Consider the following 14,108-nt stretch of genomic DNA (forward strand, 5'->3'; position numbering starts at 1 on the left):
ACAATGGAATATTACCTGGCCATAAAAAATAATGAAATCTTACCATTTGTGACAGAATGGATGGCCCTATAGGGTGTTAAGCTAAGTGAAATAAGTCAGTCAGAGAAAGACAAAGACCATATAATTTCACTTATATGTGGAATCTAAAGAGCAAAATAAATGAACAAACAAAATAGAAACACACACAGAGAGAACAGACTGATGGCTGTCAGAGGAAGGGGTGTTGGGGAGATGGGTGAAAAAGGTGAAGAGATTAAGAACTATAAATTGGTAGTTACAAAATAATCACAGGGGTGTAAAGTACAGCATAGGGAATATAGTCAATAATATTGCAATAACTATGTATGGTGCCAGGTGGGTCTTGAAATATTGGGGCTAGCACTTTGTAAAGTAAGTGATTGTCTATCCACTATACTGTATATCTGAAGCTAATACAAAACAATATTGAATGTAAACTAATTGAAAAATAAAGTAAAAAAATAATAATAATGAAACAAATAGAAAAAAAAAACCTGTAGGAAATTGCAGGAGACAGAGCCATATACATATTTGTCACAGGGAACTTGTATTCCTCTTTCTCATTTTATGAGACCTCACATAGACAAAAATAAGTAAAGACAGCATGTTTACATTGCATAATGAAAATCTGGAATCAGTACAAACCAGTTAGAAGATTGCCAACTCATGCAACAAAAGACTACTTTTCTTATGAGAAGTGCCATTAAAAACTAAGAAGATTATGATCCAACAGAAAAGTGAATAGGAGAATATGAGCATAATTCATAGGAAAAAAGTTACAAATGGCCTCTAAACATCTGGAAGTATGCTCAATGTCATTTGAAATATAGAAATGCAAATATTAAGAATAGTGAAATAAATATGTATATGTAAATAGATACATAATTATCAAGCTGAGTGTTTTACTATATGTACATTATACCTCAAAGTTCTTAAAAAACAATGAGATGCCCTTTTCACCTCACATGGCCAAAAATCAAAACACTTGATTGGACAGTATATTGGCAAGGGTTAGAGGCAAGAATTTCTTGTATATGTCGTTAGTAGAGTTGATATTGCTGAAGTTTTGATGTAGTGTTACTGTTGATTTAACACATAAACTTAATATCAGTATTATTTAATCCTGAACACTTTTCCTCAAAAAAGACACTTTGCAAAGAATATGTTAATTGCAAAAGTTTTAGTTTTACCGAAGATTTCTTTTAGAAAGGACTTAGGTAGGTCTTTATTTATGTGTGCTTTAAAATAATTTTCCAAAAGTTATGGTGATCATGGTAGCCTGCATGCATATATTTAATCAGTTATTATCTACTGAGTTGATGATGTCGTAGGAATGTTTTAGCTTTGATTGCCGATGAAACATTCTAACAGTGGAGTCTTTAAAATGAACCATGTTATAAAGGGGGTTACTAATTGTTTTGAAAATTGTCAACTGTATACAATGATGCAGTCATTACAATACCTGCCACTTGCATTTCTTCAGTGAAAAATACTTATTGAGTATCATCTATGTGTAAGACGACATGGACATGCTAGGTGCAGTGATGTACTGAAGTAATGTGTTAGCAAAGCTTCTTTTCCTCCATTAAGGATGAATTTGACCTGGAATTAACTTGCTGGTTTTATTCTCTGTAAACTGGATAAAGGTGGGATGCCAGCTGTATAACCAGGCAACATCTCTAATGATAAAAATATCCCCTGCTTGGTGAATTGCATCTGGATTAGGATGAACACTATATAAGCTATAAATGTGCTGCTGAGAAGCCTTAGCTTTGGGTTTCCCTGAGAGCAGTGAATCTTATAATAGGTGTTTTCCTTGTGGGGACCCTGGAGGATATGCCTATGACATTGTTACAAGAGATGTTGGTCCCCCACACATGTCTCGACCCCTCAAGAGGTCCAAAGACAGTACTCCTGGACGGCTGTGGGGACTACTGCAGAGAGCACATGATACCTTGCCCTTCCCTGCTGGCCGCTCTGCCTTCTGCTGAGTACATAGATAGCAAGAGTGGCCCATGGTAGTCTTGTTAGTCTGAATGTTTAACTGAGCCTAGTGAGATCACCTCATGGGAATTATATTTGTTCAAATAGAAATTGAAAAGTAAATAGTAATGAAAAAAATATTCAGCCTCTGAGGAAGACAACTTGGCTATTAAAAAAGTCGTACATATAGATGAGTCACAGATTTTCCCTTAGGAATTTATTCTGTTGATACAACCATGCATACTGTAGGCAGCGAGTATAGGGATAGTCATTGTAGCATTGCTGGTAGAGCAGAAGATTAGAAAAAACTGCATTTCCATTAATAGTAGAGCACTGACATAAATTATAGAATATCCATACAATTCTGCTCCATGGTGGAATTGGAATTGTTAAAAAGAATGAAGTGGTTTTATTTGTACTGAATTTCCCCCAAGATATATTGTTGAGTAAAAAAGGCAATAATCAGAATAGTGTTCATGTTTAAAAATAAACAGCAAAAACATGCATGCATATGACCAGAATAATTGCAAGTTTACACAGCAAATTGGGTAGAGGTGGTTGCCTGTGGGAAGGGGAGGGAGCAAGACCCCCTTTATTCTTTCTTATGATATCTGAGGAAGCACCGTGTCCTACCTATCAGATGAGTTACAAGTAGTTAAAGCCCCTGTGTGCCCCGCCCCACCTGGCTTCATTTGCCTCTCCTTTCTCTATCTACCTTCTTCTTCCCAGTTCTAACCTGATTTTGGTGTTTATCGTTCTCATATCAATCTTTATACCTTTGAGCAACATGGGTGAAGAAGTGGGTAAATAGATTGTGGTGTAGCCATACCGGACATGGGATGTCACCCAGCAATGAAAATAAATGTGTTTTCTTTGCATATGCCAACAAAGATGGATTTCAGAAGCCTGTGGTTGAACAATTAAGCTTTTTATATGTTGAATTATTGTAGTTTGTGCATATTCAAAGTGAACAAATTTTTTAGGCTCTATTTATTTAGGTCATATGTGATTTTGGGGAAATGTTAGTTATATTACATGTATGGCTGTTTCTCACTTTGCTGATTTGTATTGCCAATGTAGGTTTACCAGGCTACCATGGTTTTGAATATTATGAGATATGTAGCCCATGCAGTAAAGAGGTGGTGGTATGATTGACACTTTTTGTGGGGTCTGGGACAATACTTTTTACTGCTATTTAATAGTTTATTTGACAATTTCTGGTAATTTACTGTATCATGGAGCAATCCTTCCTCTACATTATTGTTGTTTACTAATTGCTGCTTTCTTATGGTTTAAATTGTAGATTGCCCTTTTAGACTCCCCCACAGCCTTAAGTATGGAGGAAAAACTTCAGCAGAATGAAGCAAGAGTAAGTGATACCTTGATTTCTTGTTATTTCAAAATTATAACTTTCACTATTATTTTAAGGACATGCTTTTTAGTTCTTGTCTTTGAGACTCATTTTCTCTCTTCATTACATTTAATATTCCGCCCACCCCAACCTGTGATAAATTTTAAAGAAGCAAAATAGTTGACTTTTTATGTATCTCATCATGTTCTCTGACTGAATAAATGGGGTCTGTCAGGCACATGATGAAGTGCAACTGAAATTCACACTCAGACCATGGGCCTTCAGAGCAGACAGGAGGCCTGGGCGGAGAGCGGCCCTGCTCAGCATTCCTGAAATAGCAGTGGTCCCCATGGCTTAGCCACCTCTATAATCATGTCCACCCTTTTGTTTTTTTTGTCATTCTTTTACTTTGTTTTCAAAGGGAAATGCAGCACTTGGGGAATTGTGAGATACTCTAGGTCCCTGGTCGGCAAACTGCGGCTCACGAGCCACATGCGGCTCTTTGGCCCCTTGAGTGTGGCTCTTCCACAAAATAGCACGGCCTGGGTGAGTCTATTTTGAAGAAGTGGCATTAGAAGAAGTTTAAGTTTAAAAAATTTGGCTCTCAAAAGAAATTTCAATCGTTGTACTATTGATATTTGGCTCTGTTGACTAATGAGTTTGCCGACCCCTGCTCTAGGCAGATGCTTAGTTTCTCTTAACCTTTTGCACTCGGATGTCGAGTGTGACGGTTATTGAATGTATCAATAATTTGAAATATAAAAAAATCCAAATAAATAAGTTTGTATGAAAAGAAACTCCAGTTTTTTATTCTACTGCCGCGCTTTGTAAAGTCTGGGGTATTTAAAAAATTAAATCCCGAGTAGAATAAAGGAATCGAGAAAAAAGCAAGCGAGTGCAAAGGGTTAAGCTAGGTGAGGTCTGAGGCAGGGACAGAGTGGCAGTGAGTGACCAGAAGAGAGGTTATCCCAAGAGCTGTTGTAGGCTGAAGCCAGCCTATAACACACACACACACACACACACACACACACATACACACACACACACACACACACATATACACACACACACACACACACACACACACACACACTGAGTGGCCAGATTATTATGATCTCTGAACACATAATAATCTGGCCGCTCAGTGTATATCCTATATAATAAATGGCTAATATGCAAATTACCCCTCGACCAGGAGTTCGACCAGCAGGTAGGCCGGCCAACCGCCCATGTCCCCTCCCCCTGGCCAGGTTGGCTGGACCCCACCCATGCACGAATTCATGCACCAGGCCTCTAATACATATATATATATATATATATATATATATATATACTGAGTGGCCAGATTATTATGTGTTCAGAGATCATAATAATCTGGCCACTCAGTGTATATACATATATATGTATTTATATTTATTTATTATTTTTTTAAATATATTTTTATTGATTTCAGAGAGGAAGGGAGAGGGAGAGAGAGATAGAAACATCAATGATGAGAGAGAATCATTAATCAGCTGCCTCCTGCACGCCCCCTCCTGGGGATTGAGCCTGCAACATAGGCATGTGCTCTGACTGGGAATCGAACTATGATCTCTTGGTTCATAAGTTGATGCTCAACCACTGAACCACACCAGCTGGGCAAATAGCTGTTTGAAAAGAGAAATGGGCATTAAGAAAATACTTTGGATTGGATTTTGTTTATTGTTCTGAATGGTTAAAACAGACTGAGAATGAAAACTGGATTCTCTTGGTGAAGCTCCTTCAAGAATACACAATATTGAAGATATAAATTGGGTGTTGTTAGGAACTTGTTGACACTTCCCTGGATAATTATGATGAATAATTTGATGATAATAGCACTAGTAATATCATTAGTTTCTTAATCCCTATTTTTCTCATGAAATTTTGTATTTAGTACTTCATCTTCTAATTTTGAGTGCTTTGAAATGTCTGGATATAATCTTAAATTTTTTCTTAATAATAGTTTTCAGGAATACCTAGCAAGTTAATAGAAACCAATATACATTTAAATTTGAATGCATTATATATACATGCTGTGACAGAAGTGACTGCCTGTCTCTTATAACATTTTCTAAATTATCACCTATTTTTTTTTGCTGACCTTTTAAAATTGTTTGTCATCTGCTAGGCTACAAATCTTTATTACTTGATCACATTGTTAGAGGTGATATCATATGTATTCATTTTTCTTAATTTTATGAATTGAGATTATTTGCTTTAAATTCAATAGTAAAATAAACTCAAGGCATACTTACCATTTGTTTAAAGCTGGAATTATTTGATTGAATTGGAAAAGAATTGGTTGACTTATGTTTCTTCAGGGAGGGCATATACCTATGTTGGTGAAATAAAGAAGCATTTATTGTTGAATGCTCAGTGTTTCTCAGAGAAATTGCTAGTGGGAATCTGTTAATTTATTACTATAAATTAGTAAATTCAGCACACTGATCTCTCCCCTTCTGTAGGGAGAAAAGGCATAAGAATATTTCCTCTCTGAAAGCTTTTGCAAAACAAAAGCTCTGAGAGCTATGTGCATTTACTGCTGTCAGAGCCTGTGGAGCTGACATCACTCATGTGATGAAGGTTTGGAGTATACAGCCAGTTCCAGATAGATCAGGACAGTCTTACCAAACCATTAAAAACAAGTAAAAACAAAGTTAGAGAGGCTCTGTCAGGTTTCCTTCCTCTCTTTCTTTCTTTCTTTCTTTCTTTCTTTCTTTCTTTCTTTCTTTCTTTCTTTCTTTCACCAAGAAGATGAGAGACTTTGACATTATTAGTAAAAAAGAAGAAACATTATTTTAACTTAGAAGTAGTACATCCCTATCAGAGGTAAATTGAGGAGTAAAAGGAATAGCTAATTCAATTTAGATGCATGAGATATGTTTTGGTTTTCCTCCACGATAAACAGTGAGTCCAGTTCCTCCATTTCGCCTCAGTTGCAAACACTTTCAGGAAGATTACAGACACGAAAGCCCTTTCTTGTTACTATAATTGATATTAAGTGTGTGGAAAGGATCTTCCTCTGTGTGGTAAGAGTACAAGCAGATATATTCGGTGCATCCACTTTGGCCTGGTTAAATAAGGCAGCTTATCAGAGGGAAGACCGGGCAGTGTCAGTGGGATGGTCTGCCATTGGGAGTGGGGAGGTGGCAGGAGTGCTGGGGTAAAGAGGGGGAAAGGCTTTGAAAGCACGTGTTCCCCCCACTCTGCCTCTTGGAAGTCACTATTTCAGCCATAGATATACCCCGTTTCATAGAACACATTGTTCATTCATTTTTTTTCTACGTTTTCATAAGGAATCATTTTTTTGCTTCTTAATGATTTACTCACGAGGATTATTTTAAAAGTTTTATGGAACTAGCAGAATATTTTTATTACTTTGAGAAGCCACTTCCAGTCTTGCTTTGTTGGACAGCTGGGCACATTTTCTTCCCTAGTTTCAGCAGACTGGAAAGAAGCTGATTCTTATCAAAAGATTTTTGCTTTTACTAAGAGTCAATTAAAGAGCTCCCCCCTTTTAAAGATAGAATGAGATTTGTAAGTTCTATTAATTAGCTACAAAAGCAGATTATCTCCTAAAAAGAAAACTGCAGCATCCCAGGCGATTTAATCACACATGTAATGAGAAAGAAAAGTCAGTCATTACTTCTTAGGACCTAAAGTATAATCAGGAAAAATTAACCCATTTAATGTAGGATGAGATCAGCTGTTTCATTTATATTTAGTGGTGGTTCTTTCAGAGCTAGAAATTGCCATGCAATTTAAAACATTACAGTACATCCTTTCATAAAGCTATGAAAGTTGGAAACTTTGTATAAGAAAATCACAATATTTTCTTATGGAGCAATCACAAATGTATATTTTTTTCTTTTAGGTTCAAGAATTGACCAAGGAATGGACAAATAAGTGGAATGAAACCCAAAATATTTTGAAAGTAAGGACTATAAAAAGGTTCCTTAATTTTACTGTGCTGGTTTAAATAGGTAAAAGTTTCTTTTCCTTCAAATATGGCTGTTGTGTGCTTTGCTGAAGGTAAGCTCGTGGAGCTGATTAGTGACTCTTGGGGGACTGGGGTTCTGGTTTGGTTTTGGAGAAAGGGGAAGGGGAGCTGTTAGAGCTGTGTGTGTTTTAACCCGTGGAGGTGATGTTGATACCTGAGGTGTTTGCTTTCACTTGGAGTTTTTCCATTTTTGACTCAGCACATATTAAACTCCATTTAACATTCCACTTTGCCTTTCTGCTTTTGTCAAACGCAGTATAGAGTGATGTGTTAAATTAAAACAACAACAACCATAGAAAACTCCCCATGGCAATATTGTAGAATAGGTGTGCAGAGCATGGTTAGATTTCAGAAACTCCTAAACCAGTGATTTCTTATTGGATTTTTTTTTCTGTATGTCTCAAGGGTTAGACACTGATAGTCTGCATATTTGACAAGACTCGTGAAAGGACACCATTTTCCATTCTCTGCTTCAAAGTACATGTTTCTTTATGTTCCCTTTTTGCTGAGTTGATCAAAAATCTGTACCATCTGTAGAGGGTCAGCAGCACCAGGTTTGGGGTTCAGAATTGAATTTTGTGCTTTGAATGAATCTGTCTGACTTGATACATGAGAGACTGATCCAGAGACTATGGAATCCTAGGCTTGTTTTTGAGGCCCCCTGTAATATTAGCTAGGCTGCACGTCTTGGCAAAAACCTTAATTTGGATCCACTTCACATGAAAATGGGGCACCGAGTTACCCTTTCATGGGGGTAAACTTTTGAAGGCCTGGCTTGCCATTCAGTTGTGTGTCTAAACCCTCTCTTGAAAAGTGGGGTCAGCCTTTTTACATAAGGTTCTCCATGTACCGTTTCGGCAGCTCATTCTGTTCTGAGGGTTAAAAGACTGTTTCTCATGCAGCCAGAGGTTGTGCTGCAATTCTCAGTGGTGGTGGGTTGTGATGGTCCGGGCTTTCTTTTCTTTCCTTCTGGTTATAATGATAATATATTATTTCCTCAGCTTCTCCTTTGTTGAGAGATTTTTGTGCAGGAAACTGAACAGAGACCTGACTCACATTTTGGAATAGTCAGGTATGGAGTAAGCACCACCAAAGATGTGAATGTTTTTCATCGTTTAAGTGGCATCAGCCGTCCTGAGTGATGCCGCAGCCCTAGGCTATGAATCCAAGTCGTTTGACCTTTCATGGCACAATGTACACTTTGCTCAGTAAATTGCCAAAGAGAGAGGGCTCAGATCTGTTCCATTTAGGGAGAAGAGAAAGCAAATAGTTAGCTATTTGAAAAGCCATCAGTGTACATAGTGCCTGTTAGCACAGGAGGATCCGCCGCAGTGAACTGAAGGACTTCCGCCGCGCCTCTCCCGCTGCCCAGCCTCTCCCGCTGCTGTAATCGGGGTTGTGGTTTCTGCAAAGAGATCCTCCCGGAGCACCACTGTGCTGAACCCGGAACTTTTCCTTTTGCTTTTTTCCTATGGACCCCGACACTAAAATCTTCCTCCAATTCCAATTCTATTTTTAAAAAATAAATTTTATTATTTTCTTCACTTTTTAGATGAGGAAAATAGAAATGTGGTATGTGCTAGGTGTTAAAGGTTATGAGAAAGGTGGATGCTATTTCAAGTTATTCCCTTCTTTTGACCTTGCAAGCCCTGTTAGGATTTCTCTGCTGGTGTCTGTGCTTTCAACCTGCGGTTGTTTTCTGCTCACCTTTGATAAGGGCTGTCTTCATCTCTTCCCGGAAGACCGTGCCTGAGGGCTGAGGTGAAGAAGAGGGCTACTCAGATGTCTTTGAAAACATTCTGTGGAAATTGATGGGGAAAGTGTTACTGGATGAATCTGAATGAGTTTATATCTGTGTGGTTCACATAATCCTTTCCCATATTTCTGCCATCTTACCCTTCAATGATGCTACATAGAACCCACTCCAACCCAGTGGCTTAAAACCACATTTATTTTCTCAGGCTTGTATAGATTGGCTGTGGGTTGGCTGCTCAAGTAGGTTTGGCCGGGCTTGGATCCAGGCTGTGGGTGAGTTCCAGGTCGGCTGCACATGTCTCTCTCCTCTAACCAGCTGGTTGTCCAGAGCATGCTCTTCTCATGGTCTTGGCCAAGGTACAAGCAGACAGGCCTCATCATGCAAACACATTTCAGACTTCTGTTTACATCATGTCCGCTAGCATCCCACAGCAAATCACTTGGCTGAACTGAAAGTCAAGGGGGAAAGAAGTGTATGTCGCCTAATAAGGCCGTGGCAAAGGTGTAAATGTATAAGCCTACTTTGAGATCAGTGGTCTACTCTGTACACACTGTGTTAAAATATGAATCTTTTCAGTTCCTGGAATTTGTTCTTTTTGTAGAGGCAGGCCAGTGAAGCACTACATCTCCAGGAATAGCTTCTTCATCAGAACCTGGCTGTTTACTCTGCCAGTTTGTTAATTATTATTCCTTCCAAACCCAAATTCTAAGCATTCAGAAAGAGACCTCTGGGGAGAAGACTGAAGAGAGCAAAATACCTTGGGCATTAAAGGGAGATACAAGGACCAGTTTGTTGTTTCTTGGCACAGTAAGAACCTGTCTTGTTCCTTCTTCTTGCCCAACTTGATTATGTTTTTTATAGTTTAACTAATGACCTGGTGCACGAAATTCGTGCACATTAAAAGGGGATTAATTAGAGGAAATAATTTAATATTGCTATTTGCCCTTTCTCTATAATAGAAGTGTTAGAGGTGAAAGAAAATTAGTAAAATGTATATGAAAACCTTCCTCCTGTCAGAGTCTGGGGCACACCATGGGGCCCAGAGTCAAGTCCCCGCCCACCCACATGCACCTCAAAATCGCGTGAGACCCAGACCCAGCCGGCCCTCCCCCCTCATTGGGCTAGATCCAGACCTGGCCAGTCCCACCCTTGTCAAGCCCTGCCACGCAGGGGGCATAGCCTCAGGTCCCCTGGCCCGGCGCCACGACGGAGGGCGTGGCCTGAGGTCCCCCAGCCCAGACCTGGGTGGAGGGTGTGCCTTGAGGTCCTCTCTCAAGCCCTGCCAGGTGGGGGGGCATGGCCTGAGGTCCCCCATCAAGCCCCGGCAAGCAGGGGGGCCAGTCTCAGGTCCCCTGGCCCAGCACCGGGAGGGAGGCACAGCCTCAGGTCCCCTGTCAAGCCCCACTGGGCGGGGGCACGGCTTGAGTTCCCCCGACCCAGCACTGGGGGTGCACCTTGAGGTCCTCTGTCAAGCCCCACTGGGTGGGGGGCACAGCCTGAGGTCCTCTGTCAAGCCCAGCCAGGCAGGGGGGGTATAGCCTCAGGTTCCCTGGCCCGGTGCTGGGGCGGGGGGTGCGATCTGAGGTCCCCTGGCCTGGTACCGGGGTAGGGAGCATGGCCTGATGTCCTCTGTCAAGTCCCATCTGGTGGGGGGCGTGGCCTGAGGTCCCCCAGCCTGGCGCTGGGGTGGGGGGAACAGCCTGAGGTCCCCTAGCCCACCACTAGGATGAGAAGTGCACCTTGAGGTCTCCTGTCAAGCCCCACCAGGCGGGGGGCATGGCCTCAGGTCCCCTGGCCTGGCACTGGGGTGGGGGATGTGGCCTGAGGCCGCCCAGCCTGACGCCAGGGTGGGGGGTGCGGCCTGAGGTGCCCTGTCAAGCCCTGCCAGGTGGAGGGCACAGCCTGAGGTCCCCTGTCAAGCCCCATGGGGGTGGGGGAGGGCATAGCCTCAGGTCCCTGCTGATTGCTCCTTAAGGCTCTTTATGGGAACTTGGCCTCAGCTGTGGGTGCAGCCATCTTTGTGATGGTGTGATGGTCAATTAGCATATTTATTAGATAGGGTATTTTTATTTTTTATATGTCTTTAAATTTATTTTTTAATTACAGTTTACCTTAAATATTATTTTGTATTGTTGCCCAACTCATAGGAGGAGACTCATAGGTATTGCTTGTAGAGAGGAATAAGGAAAGAGTATAACCCTTCTCAGCCACCAGAGTGAGCTTCATAATTGTTGAGCTGTCTGTGCTGACTGCTTACATTTTCTATTCAGTTCTGAGACTTGAGACTAGATTGTCAGCATGCATCGTGAGCAGTTGCCTCAGGAATATATGGGAGCCCAAACATGCAGGGTAAAGAGTCTCAAGTTGGTATGGAAGGCAAAAATCCTTTAAAGTCTGAGTTACTCTTAAAAGTCCCTTCATTTCCCAGGAAATCACCAGATCCTGAGCCCTTGGATGCTCAAAAGCTAAGGAGTAACTTCCTTCCTTTCTTTTTAATCTAACCTGTGGCTTTGCTTGCTCTGGATGAGTGAAATCCAAGGTCATGTTGAATGGGGGTGGAGAGAGAGTGAAAGGCTGCTGGGTGGACACGTGTCTGACAAAAGGCACTGGCTGTTCTCAGCCAAACTGGTGGCACCGTGGTGATAAGGATGAGGCTTCCAGCTTTGTCCTTCGGAACTTGGATCTTAGGCTTTAGGTGTCTTTCTCACTCCCTGGGTCCTGCCACCAACCCACAGTTGTCACATACCCTAGTTCCCAGCTTGAAAATCAGGGTGGATGGCGACCTCTTCCTTACATCCCAGTTAGTGGGGTCTGAGATAATAAAGTACTCGGGGTTGCTATGAAAGTAGCTAACGACGGTGGAAAGTGTGTTTATCTTCAAGAGGTAGTTCTCAGGCAGTTAGATAATGAGAGTTTTATTATCCCCTACAATGTATTCTCTTGCCTCTTCATCTACCTTCCTTTTTTTCATTAATCTTCATTTTCTAGAAAATTAAAGTCCAAACTTTCTTGCCTGGTCCCCAAAGGCAGTGATCTCCGTTTCACAGGTTCTATCACACAGTTCTCTGTGCCCCACACCTCCAGCATCCCTCCCCTTGCCTTGCCAGATGTCTCGCTGGTCCCTGTAGGAACCGGGCAGTGTGTGTTTTGGTGTCTCTGGCTTTTGACTATGTTTCTCTATCATCTGAGGTATTTCCCCTTTCTGTGCCTGTCAGATTCCACTTTGAAGCTTTCTGATCACTTGTCTCTCCCACTTCCCAGTAGAATGATTTTGTTTTCCTCTAGCTTTTACAGCGTTTGGTTTTACCTCTGTCACAGTATTCATCATCTGATGAATTGGCATCATCTGAGTTTGGTGGTCTTGGTATTTCCCTCTAAACAGAAGCAGGATCTGGGCAAAGACTGGTTCTGTCATTCTGTGTACCTACTTCTGTTACTCTGCTTCTCACCAAGCAGGTGTGTGGTGAAAATTTGCTGGATTAAAGTAGTATCAAGAAACAAAAACAAAAACCGTGCTTTATTTGCTAGGGCTGGCAGAATGAAATACCACAGACTGGGTGGGTTAAACAGCAGAAATGTATTTGCTCACAGTTCTGGAGGCTAGAAGTCAAGATCAAGGTGTGTGCAGGGTTGGTTTCTCCTGAGGTTTCTCTCCTTGGCTGTGGATGGCCTCTCTCCTTGTGTCCTTACATGACCCTTTCTCTGCATGCCTGCTGCACCCCTGGCCGGTGTTTTAATCTCCTCTTATAAGAACACCAGTCAGATTGAATTAGGGGTCACCCTAAGGGCTTCGTTTTAATTTAATTACCTCTTCAAATGTGCTCTCTCCAAATACAGTCACATTCTGATGTACTGGGAGTAGGGCTTCAACATGTGACTTTTAGGGGGACACATTTCAGCTCATAGCAACTTTGGACCATTCAGATCTGATGACCCAGTGGGAAAAGTAGCAGGGATTGTTGTGCAGGCAGCGGCCTCACCCTAGGCCCTAGTAATGCTCCTATCTATGCATTCCATCTTATTTTTCTTATTTCTATTTGAAAGGCTTATATATCCTTGTGTATTTTTATTCTTCAAAAGAATGTGGCTTAATTCCTCTTGAATGTAGTCCAGTCGTTCCTTTAGGTCAGTTAGATCTTTGCTGTTCAAAGCGTGGTTCTTGGACCAGAAGCTTCAGCGTCATCCGGGAGCTGGTTGAAAGTGCAAGCCCTGGGCTCCACCGCAGGCTTCCTGCAGCAGATCTGCATTTTAATAAGATTCCCAGGTGATGCTTCTGCTCCTTAAAGTTTGAGTGCTGAGTCAGAAAAGCTGAGGAAAGGTGGCGCAGCCTCGGATTAGATCCTTTCTCCCCCTTCTCCTGATCTGCCCTATAGAGCTGGGGTTGGCCCCTGTGAGCTGTCCTTCCCTGGGCTCCTGTGAGAAGCACTGTGGGGGAAACCAGTCCCTGCCCCATTGGCCTCTGCTGCATCCACATGGCCCCTCCCGTGAACAGTTCTGCCTCCAAAAACACTCCTAGTCCTTTTGTCCCTCCTGCCCAGGGGTGATGCTGGTCTCCTGCTGTTGTCACCTTGTGGGTGGCCTCACCATCCAGATGGCTTCTCCTGTCTTCCTTCCACCGAATGACCAATTCCCCATGTTAAAGCTGTTGGGACTTAGACATTGGAGTAGCTTCTGTTTCATGGCTAGACCTGTGTCATGTCAGAGTCCTCATCCTAGTCTTTTGACACATGCTGCCAGGTCCTCCGAGTCCATGTTAACTTCTCTTTTTGGCTTATCCCTCTATAGTCCCTTGGAATGCTGCCCCATGAGTTTAATGCTCATCCTGCTGGACTTGCATTAAACTGCCATCTCTCTCTTGGGACTTGGAACTTACTGTTGAGATAAATCCAGCTTCTCCGGGCCCTGGGCTCAGTGCATTCCTGAGACCTTACTGTCAGTCCCCTTTTGCATAGCATCAATAGTGCACTGACTGCTTTGTG

The 14,108-nt window shown here is 41.9% G+C and overlaps 1 protein-coding gene across 1 annotated transcript in view; it reads left to right on the forward strand.

Moving 5' to 3' along the window:
• The window catches only part of KIF16B (kinesin family member 16B), a 277,225-nt gene that overhangs the window by 52,433 nt on the left and 210,684 nt on the right, over positions 1–14,108 (forward strand). Inside the window, exons 11-12 of the mRNA XM_028144837.2 lie at positions 3,305–3,370; positions 7,248–7,307. Of these exons, the coding sequence (XP_028000638.2) occupies positions 3,305–3,370; positions 7,248–7,307 (126 nt within the window). The remainder of the gene's footprint in view (positions 1–3,304; positions 3,371–7,247; positions 7,308–14,108) is intronic.

Source organism: Eptesicus fuscus, chromosome 12, assembly GCF_027574615.1.
Source record: "Eptesicus fuscus isolate TK198812 chromosome 12, DD_ASM_mEF_20220401, whole genome shotgun sequence".
NCBI classification, from domain to species: domain Eukaryota; kingdom Metazoa; phylum Chordata; class Mammalia; order Chiroptera; family Vespertilionidae; genus Eptesicus; species Eptesicus fuscus.